Below are 17,456 nucleotides of genomic sequence, written 5' to 3' on the forward strand. Positions count from 1 at the left end.
GGATACTTGCATGTGTAATTTTAGCTAGAGGTGATGGTAAAATCAGGACTAAGTTTTTGTGCTTCCGGAATGTTTTAAGATTCATTTTAACATCTTCAGTGTTATGTTTTATTTAAACTACAATAGCATATTTAATTTGAGGCTGCATTGGTGAGGGGAATAGATGTGAATATTGAAAGGATGGTTTATTGTATACTAGTGGATAGATGGGGGGAATTATACGTAGATATGTGGTGTATGTTGCATGTATTACATGTCCTTAAGATATCATACATGTTATGGGCGTATCGCATATATACTATTTATGGTATGTACGTTAGGGATTATGTATGTTATTATCTCATGTATAAGCTTAATGTGTGTTATGCCTTTCATATTTTGTATATTTTATAAGTACAATGTATTTTACATGTTTATGGCCCTAATATTTAATATATTATGTTTGTTACATATCTTATGTGTTACGGCCCTCTGTGTGTTGTGTGTGGTAGGTTATATGTTCTTGTATGATATGCACATATAATAGATACACACACATATATATACACACACATATTTGTTATAAATATATGTGGTTCATTGTTTATTCTTTGCATTTTACAGGCTTTGTGTGTGCTACAAATTTTACATGTTTATAAACTCCTTACATTTTATACATTTATACATTTTGCTTGTGTATGTGTTTTATGTATTGTAAGCCCCTTATGTTTCACACATAATACTTTTCGTGTATTTTGTATGTATAGGAGGCCCCTCAATATGTTATATACTTGCGAGCAATATAAATGTACAATATAAAAGAATATATGAATTATGTTGTGAGAAGAAAGTTAGTGAGAAAAATTTTTCAGCTAAAGAGGTTTTAGAATGTTTTGTGTTGATCGAACATCATTCGTGTGGTGCAGTATAATACTTGTAATGTTTGTTTGTTGTTCAGGGAAATTAAAGGGGAACAAATAGTTTACTAAACGTTTGACGTTTGTTGCTGGCTTAGCAGTTTTAGGTCTTTGGCTTTGTTCAAGTGGTGGTGGATCGTAAATTTGTTCGTTTCGTTGTTCGTTCGTTGTTCGTTCGTTGTTTGTTCCAGTGCAAATTTAAAGGCTAACAAATAAAATTTGTTAAACGTTTCAGTCTGGGTTTTCCTGTTTCCGGGGGGTTTGCAGGAGTGTTAGTAACTCAGGACTGAAGGGGGGTAAGGGGGGTTTGACGACGCAAAAAACAGTGGGGGCAACCGAGAACGATCAAAAGTGGAAGGTAACATTATGCTCTTGATATTAAGTAATGTGGTTCTTATGTAATGTCTTTCCAACATGCAGTACATTACGCGCTGCAAGATAAATGTTCAACCGTGTTAGTTAATACCGTGCGCACTCTGAAATGTCAAGTGAAAGGAAAAAAAAAAAAGAACCAACCGCCCCTGTGGAGTGAACGCCCGGCTTGGTGGGTAACGAGTCGTATGATTACCTCCATTAACTTATGTAAGCGTCGATGAAAGTGGGAGGAATAATATAAACCAATGTTCCTGAAGTAGGAGCCAAATGCCAGGAATAATTCACCTTTTAGGTAGCTACCCCCACAATAGAAGTTCCTGACCATCAATAATAATTAGCATTAAGGAATAAAGAGGTAGGTAGGTTCTTACTGCATCGGTTATTTAATTGGTTAGTTAATTGAGTCCTGTTCTATCATTGGTTCTCGAAATTAGAGGTAATTAGTCGATTGCCCAGTACTACTCCGACATTTACACAAAAACATAATATGGTTTATGTCCTGTTTTTAGCTATGTGTATTAGTTCTATGGTTCATATAAATTAATGGTTATAATACATATAATGACCTGAAAAATTACTTAATATAGTTAAAATAAATGAGTGCATATATACATATATGCACTCAGAAAATATTTTAACGCAGAAATTTGGCTTTGGGAGCCAAAAGTGGGAGTTCAACCCTCCTTTTTCTGAGCACAAAGGAGGAATTTAACCTCCGCTTCCGGTTTACAACGCCGGCGTTCTGTTCTGAACTACAAGTGCAAGTTCATTTTATGATGCCGTTTTCTGTTCGGCCAATTATTGGGGTAAAGATAAGGAAAATAAGGAAATAGATTACGGAGGCTAATTGGCCGATAATAATGTAGGGGGGTTCTACAGGTATTCCTCCGATTCAGGTTAGGACAACAATATCTATAGTCAGGGCCCAGAATAGGAGTTGGCTGAGGGGGCGAAAAGTGAGTCCTCGTTGTTTTGAGGTGTGAAGGATGGGGACTGCCAGGAGAATAAGGATAGAGAGGAGAAGTGCTAGTACTCCCCCCAATTTGTTGGGGATGGAGCGTAAAATGGCGTAAGCGAATAGAAAGTATCATTCAGGTTTAATATGAGGGGGTGTAACGAGGGGGTTGGCAGGGGTAAAGTTATCCGGGTCTCCTAGGAGGTTAGGGAGGAAAAGGGCGAGGGAAATCAGAGTAAGAAGGAATAAAGCAAAGCCTAGTAAGTCTTTGTAGGAGAAATATGGGTGGAACGAGATTTTATCCGTGTTAGAGTTAAGTCCTGTGGGGTTGTTAGAGCCCGTTTCATGGAGAAATATAAGGTGAATTATGGTGGCGGCAGCAATGATGAAAGGGAGGAGGAAGTGGAATGTAAAAAATCGGTTAAGAGTAGCGTTGTCAACAGAAAACCCTCCTCAAACCCACTGGACAAGATTGTTGCCGATATAGGGCACAGCTGATATTAAGTTTGTGATTACGGTAGCGCCTCAGAAGGATATTTGTCCTCAGGGCAGGACGTAGCCGACAAAAGCGGTGGCTATGACAAGCAGAAGGAGGATTACGCCTATATTTCAGGTTTTTTTATTTAAATAAGAGCCGTAGTAAAGGCCTCGGGCAATGTGCAGGTAGATAGCAATGAAGAAGAAAGATGCGCCGTTGGCATGCATGCTTCGAATTAATCAGCCGTAATTTACGTTACGGCAAATGTGGGCAACTGAGGAGAATGCGGTGGTGATGTCTGAAGTGTAATGTATTGCTAGGAAGAGACCGGTCAGAATTTGTACTATTAAAGACAGGCCTAGAAGGGAGCCGAAGTTTCATCAGGCAGAGATATTTGAAGGGGTTGGCAGGTCAATGATGGTATCGTTAGCGATGTTAATAAGAGGGGGAGTTTTGCGTAGGCTGGCCATTAATTTGTTCCTGTAGTTGATCTACAACGGTGGTTTTTCAAGCCATTGGTCCTGGTTAAAATCCTGGTGGGAATAATGACTTATTTAATACTGTTATTACTAATTGGGCTGGTTTTGGGACTTGTAGCAGTTGCTTCCAATCCCTCACCTTATTTTGCTGCTTTAGGGCTGGTTGTGGTATCAGGCATGGGTTGTGGTGTTGTGGTTGTTTGTGGGGGTTCATTTTTGTCTTTGGTGTTATTCCTAATTTATTTGGGAGGGATATTAGTAGTTTTTGCTTATTCTGCGGCTTTGGCTGTAGAGCCATATCCGGAGAGTTTTGGGGATTGGTCTGTGGCAATTTATGGTGGGTCTTATGTAGGAGGTGTGGGGGTAGCTTGTCTGTTTTTATGAGGGGGGTGATTTGAAGAGTCTTGAGTACCTGTGGGTGAGTTGTCTAGCTTGTCTGTGTTTCGGGGGGATATGTCAGGAGTTGCGATCATATACTCGCAGGGTGAGTGGATATTGGTTACTGCTGCATGGGTACTTTTGTTAACGTTGTTTGTTGTGTTGGAACTTACACGGGGGTTGGCTCGAGGGGCGTTACGAGTAGTTAGGTTAACATGCATAGTGTAAGAGTTAATGTTAGTAAAAATAACATTAAAAAGGTCTTAATTAGACCTTTTTGGGTATTACTTGTGGCGGTAATTATAGGGAGGTTAAGTGAGGTGATAGATTTTGGTCCTGTTTTTTTAAGTCATATTGAATCAATTGTTTTAAGAGCAATTTTTTGTCCGAAGATGAGGGATAATTTAGGAGAGGCGAGGTGAATAATTAAGGGGTAAAATCCGAGTATGTTGGAGAATGAGTGGGTAGAGCGTTTGGGATTTAAGGATGTTTGTTTGGAGGTAATAAGGGCTATTTCAAGGGCGATTAATAAGCCGGTCAAGGTAACTGTAAGTGCGGCGAGCTTAAGAGTAAGGGGTATGGTTATAACGGGGGATTTGGTTGGAGTTAGGTTAAATGCAATGATTAGCCCTGCAATTACACTTCCTCAGGCGAGTCGTTTAATGGATTTAATTAGTGAGTTATCATTTTCATTAATGGGGGATAAAGAGTTGAACCGGGGGTGATTCATTGTTACATAATAGATTATACGAAAGCTGTAAATGGCGGTGAATGAGGTTGCCAGAAGTGTTAATACGAGGGCTCAGGCGTTGAGGTAGGAAGTGTTGAGTGCTTCGATGATAGGATCTTTGGAGAAAAATCCGGTTAAAAAAGGGGTTCCTATTAAGGCAAGGCTCCCTAATGTGAGGCAAGAAGATGTGAAAGGTATAAGTTGGTGAGTTCCTCCTATTTTGCGGATGTCTTGTTCGTTGTTGAGGCTGTGGATAATGGAGCCAGAGGAGAGGAAAAGTATAGCTTTAAAGAATGCGTGAGTGCAAATATGGAGAAATGCTAGTTGAGGCATATTAAGTCCGATGGCAATTATTATTAGCCCTAATTGACTTGCTGTTGAGAATGCTACGATCTTTTTGATATCGTTTTGTGTGAGGGCGCAAATAGCGTTAAATAAGGTGGTGAGTGCGCCTAAACATAGACAGAGAGTGAGGATAAAGGGGTTGTTTTCTATTAAGGGGGCTAGACGGATTATTAGGAAAATTCCTGCAACAACTATTGTGCTGGAGTGCAGTAGGGCAGAAACGGGTGTGGGGCCTTCTATGGCTGAGGGGAGTCATGGGTGGAGTCCAAATTGGGCGGATTTTCCTGCTGCTGCCAAGATTAACCCTATAAGGGGGATGGTAAAGTCTTTTTCTTGGGGGGAGCTAAAGATGTTTTGTATTTCTCATGAGTTAAGGTTTATAGCAGTTCATGCTATAAATAAAATTAATCCGAGATCGCCGATTCGGTTGTAAAGCACTGCTTGGAGGGCTGCTGTGTTTGCGTCCGCTCGGCCGTACCATCATCCGATTAAAAGGAAGGATATTATTCCTACGCCCTCTCAGCCAATGAATAACTGGAAAATGTTATTAGCGGTTACTAGGATTATTATGGCAATAAGAAATGTGAGGAGGTATAAAGAAAATTTGTTTGCGTAAGGGTCTGAGTGCATATAGTAGGTGGTGAATTCTAGAATTGATCAAGTGATATATAGGGCTACAGAGGTGAAGATAATGGAATATAAGTCAAATTTAAAACTAATGTTGATGTTGAAGTTGGATGTGCATACTCATGATCAGGAGGTGGCGATAGTTTCGGTTCCTTCGTTAAGGAATAAAAAAAGAGGGAGGAGGCTAATGAAAAACCCTGTTTTAATTAGATTTTTAATGAAAGTAGGGGGCCAGTTGATTGGACGGGAGGTGGGGATAAGTGGTCAGACGAGGGGGGTTCAGAGGAGGGCAAGGATAATAATTAGGCTAGATGTTATTGTTAGGTGGGAGTTCACAGCCCTTGCTTGGATTTGCACCAAGATTTTTGATTCCTAAGACCAAGGGATCGTCTGTTATCCTTCAGGGGCGTAAGTAAGCCTTGGGGTTTAACCAAGGGGGCAAAGATTAGCAGTCTTTGTTGCCTTCGGGCCTTTCTTGGTGGATAAGAGGATTTTAACCTTTATTTTTAGAGCCACAGTCTAAGGTCTTGTTTAAACGATATCTACAAAAAGGGGTTCCTAGCAGGAGTTCGGGTTTGAAAGTGAGGAGGAGTAGTGGGACCAGATGTAGAGTTATAAGGAGATGTTCACGAGAGTGAGATGGCTCTAAAAAGATAAGGTGGTTAGTTAGTGAGCCTCGTTGGGTTGTTAAGAAGAGATAAAGTGAATATGCGGCTGTAATAATAGTTCCGGTGCCGGTTAGGGCGATAGTAAAAGGTGATCAATTAAATGTGGAAGAGATAATTGCTAATTCTCCTACAAGGTTGGGTAAGGGGGGTAAGGCAAGATTGGCTAAGCTGGCAATAAATCATCAGATAGTTATTAATGGGAGAATTATTTGCAAACCTCGGGCGAGTGTAAGTTCACGGCTGTGGGTTCGTTCATAATTGGTGTTAGCTAGGCAGAATAAGGCTGAGGAAGTTAAACCGTGGGCGATTATTAAAATTAGTGCCCCAGAATATCCCCAAGGGGATTGAATGAGGATTCCTGCTACTACTAGGCCTATATGGCTTACTGATGAGTATGCGATGAGGCATTTTAGGTCAGTTTGTCGTAGGCAGTTTGAGGCTGTCATAATAATTCCTCATAAAGCGAGGATCATAAATGGATAGGAAAGTTCTTTGGTGAGGGGTTCTAAGGTACTTATTAAGCGCATTATACCATATCCCCCCAATTTTAAGAGTACTGCAGCTAGAACTATGGAGCCTGCGATTGGTGCTTCTACGTGGGCTTTGGGGAGTCAAAGGTGGACACCGTAGAGAGGCATTTTTACTAAAAAGGCCAGGAGGCATCCGGCTCATCATAATTTAGACCCGTATGATAAGAGGTTAGTGGGGCTGTGGTATTGGATTGTTAAGAGAGAGAGGGTTCCAATGTTGTTTTGTAATAATAAAAGGGCAACTAGTAGTGGTAAGGATCCTATGAGTGTGTAAAATAAAAAATATGTGCCTGCGTTTAGGCGTTCTGCTTGGTTTCCCCAACGAGTAATAATAAAAAGAGTAGGGATTAGTGTGGCTTCAAATGCGACATAAAACATAATTAATTCAGTGGCGCTAAAGGCCAAGATTAGAAGAATTTGTAATGTAATAAGTAGGGTGATGTATGTGCGTTGTTGGTTAATGAGGTATGTGGTTGTGTGGCAGAGTCCGGACGATATAAACCCAGCTTGAGCTGGTCCGGGGTGGACCAACTTGAGCCGGGTTTTTTTGGTGTGGCAGAGCTCGGACGGAATCAGTCCAGCTGGGGTTAATCCAGAGGTGGTTAGTCCGAGTTGGGTTAGTTTGGTTGGGTTCAATCCTGTGTGGATTAATCCCGACAAGATCATTAATGGTAGAAGTCAGCAAGAGAGGATTAGTAGGGGGGTGGATAGTGGGTCAGTGGCTAAAGTTGTGTTAAGGGAGGATCATCCAGTTTCTGATGGTCATTTCACTCATTGGAGGGTGGTTAGTGAAATAATAAGGCTGTGGGTTAGAGTTGATGTTTGTATTCATTTGGGAGGGGTGAGTCAGGTTGTGGGGATTAGTATGATTGTAGGGATTAGGATCTTTAACATTGTAAGATATTAAGGGCTTGAAGGCGATCGGTTCCGTGGGTTCGGGAGGTAGCTACAAGAAGGGCAAGCCCTGCGCTTGCTTCACAGGCTGAGAAAGCGAGGAGTAATATTGGCGAGGGGGAAAAATTAATGGAACTTAATTGTAAGGTTCATAATGAGAGAGCCATATACAGGGAAAGTATTATTCCTTCTAGGCAGAGGAGTGCGGATAATAAATGGGTTCGATGGAATGTTAGTCCTATTAGGCCGAGGATAAAGCTTGTTGAAAAGGCGAAATGTGTGGGTGTCATTAGGCAATCGTGGAGTTAAACCACGTTCTTTTGAGCCGAAATCAAATGTTTATACCTACAACTAATTACCTATTCAGCTCATTCGAGGCCGCCTTGGGCTCATTCATACATCAGGCCAAGAGTAAGAAGAATGAGAACTGTTGATGCTCAAATAAGTGTGGAGGTAGGGGATGCCAGTTGGGTGCTTCAAGGGAGGGGTAGTAAAAGTGCGATTTCTAAATCAAAAAGTAAGAAGAGGATGGCCACTAGGAAAAAGCGGAGTGAGAATGGGGATCGGGCTGAACCAAGGGGGTTGAACCCGCATTCATAAGGGGATAATTTTTCCAGGTCTGGGCTTATTTGAGGGATTCAAAATGCTACAATAATTAAGATAAGGGAGAGTGTTAAGGTGATTGTTAGAATAGCGGTAAATAGGTTCATTATCTTTTTTTGGACTTTAACCAAAATCGAATGATTGGAAGTCATTCATACTGTTTGTACTAAAAAGATATGATCCTCATCAATAAATTGAGGCATAAAGGAATAGTCAGACAACATCTACAAAATGTCAGTATCAGGCAGCAGCTTCGAATCCAAAATGGTGTTCGGATGTGAAGTGATGGCGAATTTGTCGTAGAAGGCATACTGTTAGGAATGTAGATCCAATAATTACGTGTAGTCCGTGGAATCCTGTTGCTACAAAAAAAGTAGTTCCATAAACGCCTTCACTAATTGAGAAAGGAGCTTCGTAATATTCTATGGCTTGGAGGAAGGTGAAGAAAAAGCCCAGAATAATTGTTAGGGTGAGGGCATTGGTTGCTTGTTTACGTTTATTTTTTATAATGCTGTGGTGTGCGGAGGTTACTGTTACTCCAGAGGCTAATAAAACGGCTGTGTTGAGGAGGGGGACTTCAAATGGGTCTAAGGGTAGGATCCCCAAGGGTGGTCAGTATTCACCTAGTTCGGGGGTGGGGGTTAGACTGGAGTGATAAAAGGCTCAGAAGAACCCAAGGAAGAAAAATACTTCTGATGCAATAAATAGAATTATTCCGTAGCGTAAACCTTTTTGAACGATAGGTGAGTGGAGGCCTTGAAAAGTCCCTTCTCGAATAATATCACGTCATCATTGGAGTGTTGTTAGTAGAAGGATAATTAGGCTTAGTATTATTAGTGTGGAGGTGTTGAAGTGGAATCAGATGGCTAAGCCAGATGTTATAAGTAAAGCACCAATTGCTCCTGTAAGGGGCCAAGGGCTTGGGTCAACTATGTGGAATGCATGTGTTTGATGGGCCATTATGTGTTTTCTTGTAGGTATAGGGTAAGTAAGAGCACGAAGACATAAGCTTGGAGTATGGCGACAGCTATTTCAAGGAGGGTTAGGGCTAAGAGCAGAATAATTGTTGAGGCGGTGAGTATAATGTTCATGGGAAGTAAAATTATGGCTGCGGAGGAGATAAGGTGTATCAGTAAATGACCGGCTGTTAGGTTAGCGGCGATACGGACGGCGAGGGCGATAGGGCGAATTAAGAGGCTAATAGACTCAATAATAATTAAGGCTGGGATCAAGAGAGTTGGGGTTCCTTCGGGAAGAAGGTGAGCTAATGAATGGCTGGGGTTATGGCGTGCACCTGTGATTACTGTTATTAATCAGGCAGGAACTGCAAGGCTTAAAGTTAGTGATAGCTGAGTAGTAGGGGTAAAGGTGTAGGGGATTAAGCCTGTTGTATTTATTAAAATAAGGAAGGTGATTAAGGATGTGAATATAAGGGCTCATTTATGGGATGAGGTTTTAAGTGGTAAAAAGAGTTGGTGGGTGGTTAAATTAATAAATCAGGTTTGTAGAGTAAGAAGGGGGTTATTTATTCAGCGGGGGGAGTAAGATAAAATAAGAATTGAAGGGAATATAATGGCTAATGCGATTAGGGGGGCACCATACAGTGAGGGGCTTGAAAATTGGTTAAATAAGCCTAATGCCATTGTCAGGTTGCAGAGGGGGTGTCTAAAGTTGTGAAGTTTAGAGAGAGGGGTTCATTAGGAACTTTGTAAGATATTACTTTAGGGAGCATAAGTGTTGTAAAAACTAATCATGTAAATAGTATGATTCCGAGTCAAGGGGACGGGTCTAGTTGGGGCATGTCGCTAGGGGTGGTAGGGAGTCACCAATCTTTAGCTTAAAAGGCTAATGCTATTGCCCTCTTTAGCTTCTTAGCGGGTCTAATCGGAGGAGGTGGAAGATCAGAGTTCAAAGTCTTCTAAGGGGACTACTTCAACTACAATTGGTATAAAGCTGTGGTAGGCCCCACAAATTTCGGAGCATTGTCCATAGTAAACACCAGGTCAGTAAGGGATGAAGGTTATTTGATTTAGTCGGCCTGGGACAGCGTCTACTTTAACCCCAAAGGAGGGCAGGGTTCAAGCGTGAAGGACATCAGCTGCACTGACTAGTATGCGAATTGGGGATTGTAATGGGACGACTATGTGGTAGTCAGATTCTAGTAAACGGAATTGACCTGGAGTGAGTTCTTCTATTGGAGTTATATAGGAGTCAAATTCGAGGTCTTCATAATCCGTATATTCGTATGACCAGTACCATTGATGCCCCACCGTTTTGATAGTGAGGTGGGGGGTATTAATTTCTTCTATAAAGTAAAGAATTCGTAGAGAAGGCAGGGCGATAATAATTAGGATAAGTGAGGGGAGGATAGTTCAAAGAATTTCTATAACCTGGGAGTCTAATAATAATTTGTTTGTTAGTTTTGCAGAGATTACTACTGCGATAATGTAGAGTACTAGGGCGCTGATAAGAAAAACAGTTGTTATGGCGTGGTCGTGAAAGTGAAGTAGTTCTTCTATTGTAGGGGATGTTGCATCTTGAAAGCCTAATTGGAGAGGTCGGGCCATTAAGATATGTAAGAGTTTAACTTACAATTCTGTCTTGACAAGGCAGTGTAATATTTTACTAATATCTTATGAGGAAGAAAATGGCAGAGTGGTGATGTGAGCGGCTTGAAACCGTTTTACGGGGGTTCGATTCCCTCTTTTCTGGTTAAGTGTGTTGTGTCTGGGTATGAACAGGCTCTTCAAATGTATGGTAGGGAGGAGGGCAGCCGTGGATTCATTCTACGTTAGTGGTAGTTATTTCAACAGATAAGACTTCTCGCTTAGAGGCAAATGCTTCTCAGATGATAAAGAGGAACATAATAACGGCGATTAAAGAAATTAAAGAGCCAATTGAGGAGACAGTGTTTCATAGTGTAAAGGCATCCGGGTAATCTGAGTATCGGCGGGGCATCCCGGCTAGCCCTAGGAAATGTTGAGGAAAGAATGTCAGGTTTACGCCTACGAATATTACGCCGAAATGGATTTTGGTTCATGTACTGTGAAGAGTAAATCCGGTGAATAAGGGGAATCAATAAACAAATCCTGCTATAATAGCAAATACAGCGCCTATGGATAAGACGTAATGGAAGTGGGCTACTACGTAGTATGTGTCATGAAGGATAATATCAAGGGAGGAGTTAGCTAGCACAATCCCTGTTAGGCCTCCGACTGTAAATAGGAAAATAAAGCCAAGAGCCCATAATAAGGGAGTGTCTCATTTGATTACACTTCCGTGGAGAGTAGCTAGTCAGCTAAAAACTTTAACCCCGGTGGGGATGGCAATAATTATTGTGGCGGAAGTGAAGTATGCTCGAGTATCCACGTCTATGCCTACTGTAAATATATGGTGTGCTCATACAATAAAACCTAAAAGTCCAATTGCTATTATTGCCCAAATTATGCCTATGTAGCCAAAAGGTTCTTTTTTTGCTGAATAATAAGCTACGATGTGGGAGATTATTCCAAACCCTGGGAGGATTAGAATATAGACCTCGGGGTGGCCGAAGAATCAAAATAAATGTTGGTAAAGGATTGGGTCTCCTCCTCCTGCGGGGTCAAAAAATGTGGTGTTAAGATTACGATCTGTAAGAAGTATGGTGATTGCAGCCGCTAGAACTGGCAGGGAGAGCAAGAGTAGTACGGCAGTGACTAATACTGCTCAAACAAATAAAGGTGTTTGGTATTGTGAGACGGACAGGGGCTTTATGTTGATGGCGGTGGTGATAAAGTTGATCGCCCCCAGAATAGAGGAAACACCAGCTAAGTGGAGGGAGAAGATGGTTAGATCTACTGATGTCCCTGCGTGGGCGAGGTTGGCGGCTAAAGGGGGGTACACTGTTCAGCCCGTCCCTGCTCCTATTTCCACTGCTGAGGAGGCTAGCAGGAGAAGGAAGGATGGAGGAAGGAGTCAGAAGCTCATATTATTTATTCGAGGAAAGGCTATATCTGGGGCCCCAATTATTAAGGGTACTAATCAGTTGCCGAAGCCTCCGATCATAAGGGGTATTACTATAAAAAAGATTATTACGAATGCGTGGGCTGTTACAATTACGTTGTAGATCTGGTCATCACCCAGTAAAGCGCCGGGTTGGCTAAGTTCTGCCCGAATGAGGAGGCTTAGGGCGGTGCCCACCATGCCGGCTCATGCGCCGAATACTAAGTAGAGGGTGCCGATATCTTTGTGATTCGTTGAGAAGAATCAGCGAGGGATTGCCACAGATAGGATGGCTGAGTAAGCGGTGGATTGTAAACCCACATACAGGGGTTTGAGTCCCTTTCTTATCAGGCCCTGAGGTGTACGACATATTAGATTGCAAATCTTGAGTAGCGAATTAACGTTTGCCGGGGCTTTCCCCCGCCTTCGCCTTTTTAAAGGCGGGGGAAAGTAGAAAGATGCTCACTGGTTTGAGCGCTTAGCTGTTAACTAAGAATTTGTAGGATCGAGGCCTACCTTTCTAGATAAGGTTTTAGCTTAATTAAAGTGTCTGTTTTGCATGCAGAAGATGTGAGTTAGTGTCTTGCAGGTCTTAGCAAAGGTTAGGAGATTTTCACTTCTGTTTAGGGCTTTGAAGGCCCTTAGTTTAAATGTTAACTTAAACCTTTATGTCTTAGTATTAGGGCGGCTATAGTAGGGAGTAAGGGTAGAAGTGTAATTGATGAAATAAGTGTGATGCTCAAAGGAAGTGTGGAGTAGGTGGTTTGAAAACGCCAAGGGGCGAGGTTTAGGGTATTATTAGGAGATATTGTAAGTGTTATTGCATATGATAAACGAAGGTAGAAGTAAAGGCTTAAGAGGGTAGATAAGGCTATGATGGTTGCAAGGGGTATTAAATCTTGTTTTGTTAATTCTTGAAGGATTAATCATTTTGGGCCGAAGCCTGTTAGTGGGGGTAGGCCCCCTAGGGATAGTATAATTAGGGGGGTTAGGGCTGTTAAGGTTGGGAATTTGAATCAAGAGGTAGTAAGTGTGTTGATAGAGGTTGAATTGTTAATATTAAATAAGGAGAAGACTGCGGATGTTATTAGGATATATGTTAGTAAGGCGATTAGTGTTAGGGAGGGGGAGTATTGAAGGATTAGTACTATCCATCCGAGGTGGGCAATGGATGAGTAGGCCAGGATTTTTCGGAGTTGGTTTTGGTTTAAACCGCCTCAGCCCCCGATTAGTGTAGAGAGGATTGCTATGGTGGAGAGGATAAATGAGTTTTGTGAGGACATTTGTATTAGTAGGGCGAAGGGGGCAAGTTTTTGTCAAGTTGATAGGATTAGGCCGGTGGTTAAGTCAAGTCCTTGGAGGACTTCAGGCAATCAGGTGTGGAGAGGGGCTAGACCTACTTTTAGTGCGAGTGCTAAGGTAATAAGTGTTAATGGTAAGGGGTGGGAGATTTCGTTAATAGTCCACTGTCCTGTAAACCAGGCATTCATTGAACTGGCAAAAAGAATTACGGCTGCTGCAGTGGCTTGAGTGAGAAAGTATTTGGTTGAGGCTTCTACTGAGCGGGGGTGATGGTGTTGTGCTATTAAAGGGATGATGGCTAGTGTGTTAATCTCTAAGCCTATTCATGCTAGTAATCAGTGGGAACTTATGAATGTGATTGTGGTACCTAGTCCCAGCCCGAGAAGGAGGGTGGAAAGAATGTAGGGGTTCATTGGTGAGGGGAGGGTTGTAACCTACGTTTTTGGGGTATGGGCCCAAGAGCTTGTTTAGCTGACCTTACCGTTAGAAGGTGGTGTAATGAAGCACTGAGAGTTTTGATCTCTTTAGTGGAGGTTCGAATCCTCTTTTTCTAAGGAAATGGGAGGACTTTAACCTCCGTCTATTACTCTATCAAAGTAGTCCTTAATATTCGGGCACAGTTCCTATAATTGTGGCGGGAATCCTGCTATTGCAGTAGGAAGGGATAAGTGTCAGATAATTAGGGCGAGGGTTAGAGGTAAAAAATTTTTCCAGATAAGGTGTATTAATTGGTCGTAACGAAATCGGGGGTATGATGCTCGAATTCACAGGAATATCATAGAGAGAATTATTGTTTTTAATATTAGGCTGGAGGAGGCTAGTAAATTAATAAAGGGGATAAGGGGTTGGCAGGCTCCAAGGAAAAGAATGGTTGATAAGGTATTTATTAGTAGGATGTTGGCGTATTCAGCGAGGAAAAATAGGGCGAATGGACCTCCTGCATATTCAACATTAAACCCGGAGACTAATTCTGATTCGCCCTCTGTTAGGTCGAAAGGTGCTCGGTTTGTTTCAGCTAAGGTTGAGATGTATCATATTGCTGCCAAGGGTCAGGCAGGGATTACTAATCAAACACTTTCTTGTGTTGTATTAAAGGTTTGTAGGGTGAAATTACCGGTGAAGATAATGCATGCTAATAGGATCAGACCAAGGCTAACTTCATATGAAATAGTTTGGGCTACGGCCCGAAGGGCCCCGATTAGTGCGTATTTTGAATTTGATGCTCAGCCTGAGCCGAGAATGGAGTACACAGCCAGGCTGGATAATGCTATAATGAATAGGATACTCAGGTTTAAGTTAACAACAGGATGGGGTATAGGGAGGGGAGCTCATAATGTGAGAGCTAAGGTGAGTGCAAGGATTGGGGTGACTAAGAAGAGGAGGGGTGAAGCAGTAGAGGGGCGGACGGGTTCTTTAATAAAGAGTTTTAGGCCGTCAGCGATTGGTTGTAATAGGCCGTAAGGCCCTACAATGTTGGGTCCTTTTCGAAGTTGCATGTATCCAAGAATTTTGCGTTCAAGTAAAGTTAGAAATGCAACAGCGAGGAGGATTGGTACAATGTAGATTAAGGGGTTGGCGATATGTGTAAGTAATGTATCTATCATAGTTGGGGAGAGGGGTTGAACCTCTGTCGAAAGGGCTTAGGCCTTTTGCATTGTCCGGACTCTGCCACACCAACAATCGTTATTTTCGATCCATAGGTATGCTCTGTTACCTAATTTAGTTGTTTCATTGGGTTAGAGCAGGGCTTATTTAAAACAGGGGCCCTTTCTTCTTGGTCCTTTCGTACAAAAGAAGAACATAGCATAGATAGAAACTGACCTGGATTACTCCGGTCTGAACTCAGATCGCGTAGGACTTTAATCGTTGAACAAACGAACCCTTAATAGCTGCTGCACCATTAGGATGTCCTGATCCAACATCGAGGTCGTAAACCCTCTTGTCGATAGGGACTCTTGAAGAGGATTGCGCTGTTATCCCCGGGGTAACTTGGTTCGTTGATCGGCTTGCCGGATCATATGGCCAAATATTTTGGTGCTTAGAGCTGGTGCTCTTGGCTAAAAGGGTTATTTTATTCTTCACGGGGGGTTTATTTTACCCCGCGGTCGCCCCAACCGAAGACATTCAGGAGAGTTTTGTTTAGTTTGATTCTTTATTAGGAGGTTATTAACACAAATCAGCTGCTTATCTAAAGCTCCACGGGGTCTTCTCGTCTTATGTTAGTATCCCCGCTTCTGCACGGGGAGATCAATTTCATTGACAAAGGAAAGGAGACAGTTAAGCCCTCGTTGTGCCGTTCATACAGGTCTCTATTTAAAAGACAAGTGATTGTGCTACCTTTGCACGGTCAAAATACCGCGGCCGTTGAACATAGTCACAGGGCAGGCGGGACCTCTTATATTTATTATGCAAGAGGCGATGTTTTTGGTAAACAGGCGAGGCTTAGTGGGTTTGCCGAGTTCCTTCTTTTCCTTTTGGTCTTTCCTTGAGGGCACTCCGGTGTAGGGTTAACGGGCTTGTTTTGGTGGGTTTCCTTGTTTTATTGTTTTGCATTCCCCTCTGATTTGGGGGCCGTTAGTTTTCGGTGCGGGTTCGATCCGAGTTACACTTGTGGAAGGAGAGATTTTAGTTCTCTTATTACTCATATTAGCATTGTAGTTTCCAGGGGTGGTGGAATAGCCTGATATAGTTAGGGGTGTAAGAGGTTTTATCGGGATAAGGGGAGTGGTTGTGCTTGAGCTTTAACGCTTTCTTTAAAGGTGGCTGCTTTTAGGCCTACTAAGGCATATGGTTTTATTAGTATGATCTTTAGCCTCCTGAATGAAGTTGTATCTTGTGTCAAAAGGGCTGTACCTCTTTTGACTAACTCTAATTTCTCGTGTAGTCGTGAGTATGTGGTTTAGGGAGGGATTAGGCTGAACTTCTATCCATTTCTCAGGCAACCAGCTATAACTAAGTTCGGTTGGCTTGTCACCTCTACTCGGAGTTCTTCCCAGTCTTTTGCTACAGACATGGGTTGGCCCTATAGGCTGTCTCGGAGTAGCTCACTTAGTTTCGGGGGTTCAAACTTAAGTTCGCTTTGCTTGGTGGGTACTTGCTAAATCCTGATGCAAAAGGTACGAGGGGGTATCTCTGCTTTTAATAACTTGTTGGATTATTTCACTTCTTTTTCAGCGTTCCCTTACGGTACTTTATTTGTAGCTCTTGATTCCTTTTCTATCTCCTATACTTAGGGGGATAAATGGTTTATGGGGTGGGGTTAGGGTATTAAAATTTATTGATATTTATTGTTAGAGAGAGGGAGTGGGCTAGCTTTTAGGTAATCAGATCAGTCCAACTTGCATGGACAATTTCTCAGTGTAGGGGAGATGCTTTACTATTTAGCTATGATCTGTATTCCAAGTACACCTTCCGGTACACTTACCATGTTACGACTTGCCTCCCCTTAATGGGTTTTTATGTTTTATTTAATTTGGGTTATAAGGGTAGGGGAGAGTGACGGGCGGTGTGTGCGCGCTTCAGTGCCGTATTCAGAAGGACACTCTATTTCCTTCTTACTGCTAAATCCTCCTTCATATTTGTGTTTCAACAAATTTTTCGTTGTACGTTAAATTAACGAATGTAGCCCATTTCTTCCCTCTCATGTGCTACACCTTGACCTGACGTTTTGAGTTAAACTAGTTTTGCTCACTTTGGGTCCTTTGAAGGGTAAGCTGACGACGGCGGTATATAAGCGGATGGGGCGAGAGAGGGTGAGGTTTAACGAGGATTATCGGTTCTAGAACAGGCTCCTCTAGATGGGTATAAAGCACCGCCAAGTCCTTTGGGTTTTAAGCTGATGCTTGTAGTCCCCTGGCGGGTGAGAGTAAAATACATCAATGTTTACGGCTATGCATAATGGGGTATCTAATCCCAGTTTGTTCCATAGCTTTCGTGGAGTCAAAAGTTTAAAGTTACTTTCGTAAAGGGTTTCATATGTTCGTTTGCGTATAACGGCTTTGAAGATGTTTAACTTTAGTTTTCAATTTCTTAACCACCCTTTGTGCCGAAACCTATCAACTTGGGCCTCTCGTATAACCGCGGTGGCTGGCACGAGTTTTACCGGCCCTGTCAGCTTTAATTAAATCAAGTTTTCACTTATGGTTTAATGTTTATCACTGCTGAGTTCCCTTAGGGGTGTGGCTGAGCAAGGTGTTGTGGGCTACATTGTGTGCC

The 17,456-nt window shown here is 42.2% G+C and overlaps 2 protein-coding genes and 1 non-coding gene across 3 annotated transcripts; 1 reads left to right on the plus strand and 2 right to left on the minus strand.

Annotated features, from left to right (window-relative positions):
* Positions 1 to 48: 48 nt before the first annotated feature.
* Positions 49 to 14,765, plus strand: LOC144011366 (NADH-ubiquinone oxidoreductase chain 6-like). The gene is given in 1 exon segment (XM_077511587.1): positions 49 to 14,765. A coding segment is annotated over 1 exon segment (540 nt). The 5' UTR covers positions 49 to 3,249; the 3' UTR covers positions 3,790 to 14,765.
* Positions 8,134 to 9,601, minus strand: LOC144011357 (ATP synthase F(0) complex subunit a-like). Its single transcript, XM_077511581.1, is given in 1 exon segment — positions 8,134 to 9,601. A coding segment is annotated over 1 exon segment (684 nt). The 3' UTR covers positions 8,134 to 8,917.
* A 1,867-nt stretch (positions 14,766 to 16,632) lies between the features above and the next one.
* Positions 16,633 to 17,420, minus strand: LOC144011381 (18S ribosomal RNA). Its single transcript, XR_013281701.1, has one exon. It is a non-coding gene; the product is annotated as an 18S ribosomal RNA (ribosomal RNA).
* Positions 17,421 to 17,456: the final 36 nt, after the last annotated feature.

Source organism: Festucalex cinctus, unplaced genomic scaffold (assembly GCF_051991245.1).
Source record: "Festucalex cinctus isolate MCC-2025b unplaced genomic scaffold, RoL_Fcin_1.0 HiC_scaffold_97, whole genome shotgun sequence".
Lineage (NCBI taxonomy): Eukaryota > Metazoa > Chordata > Actinopteri > Syngnathiformes > Syngnathidae > Festucalex > Festucalex cinctus.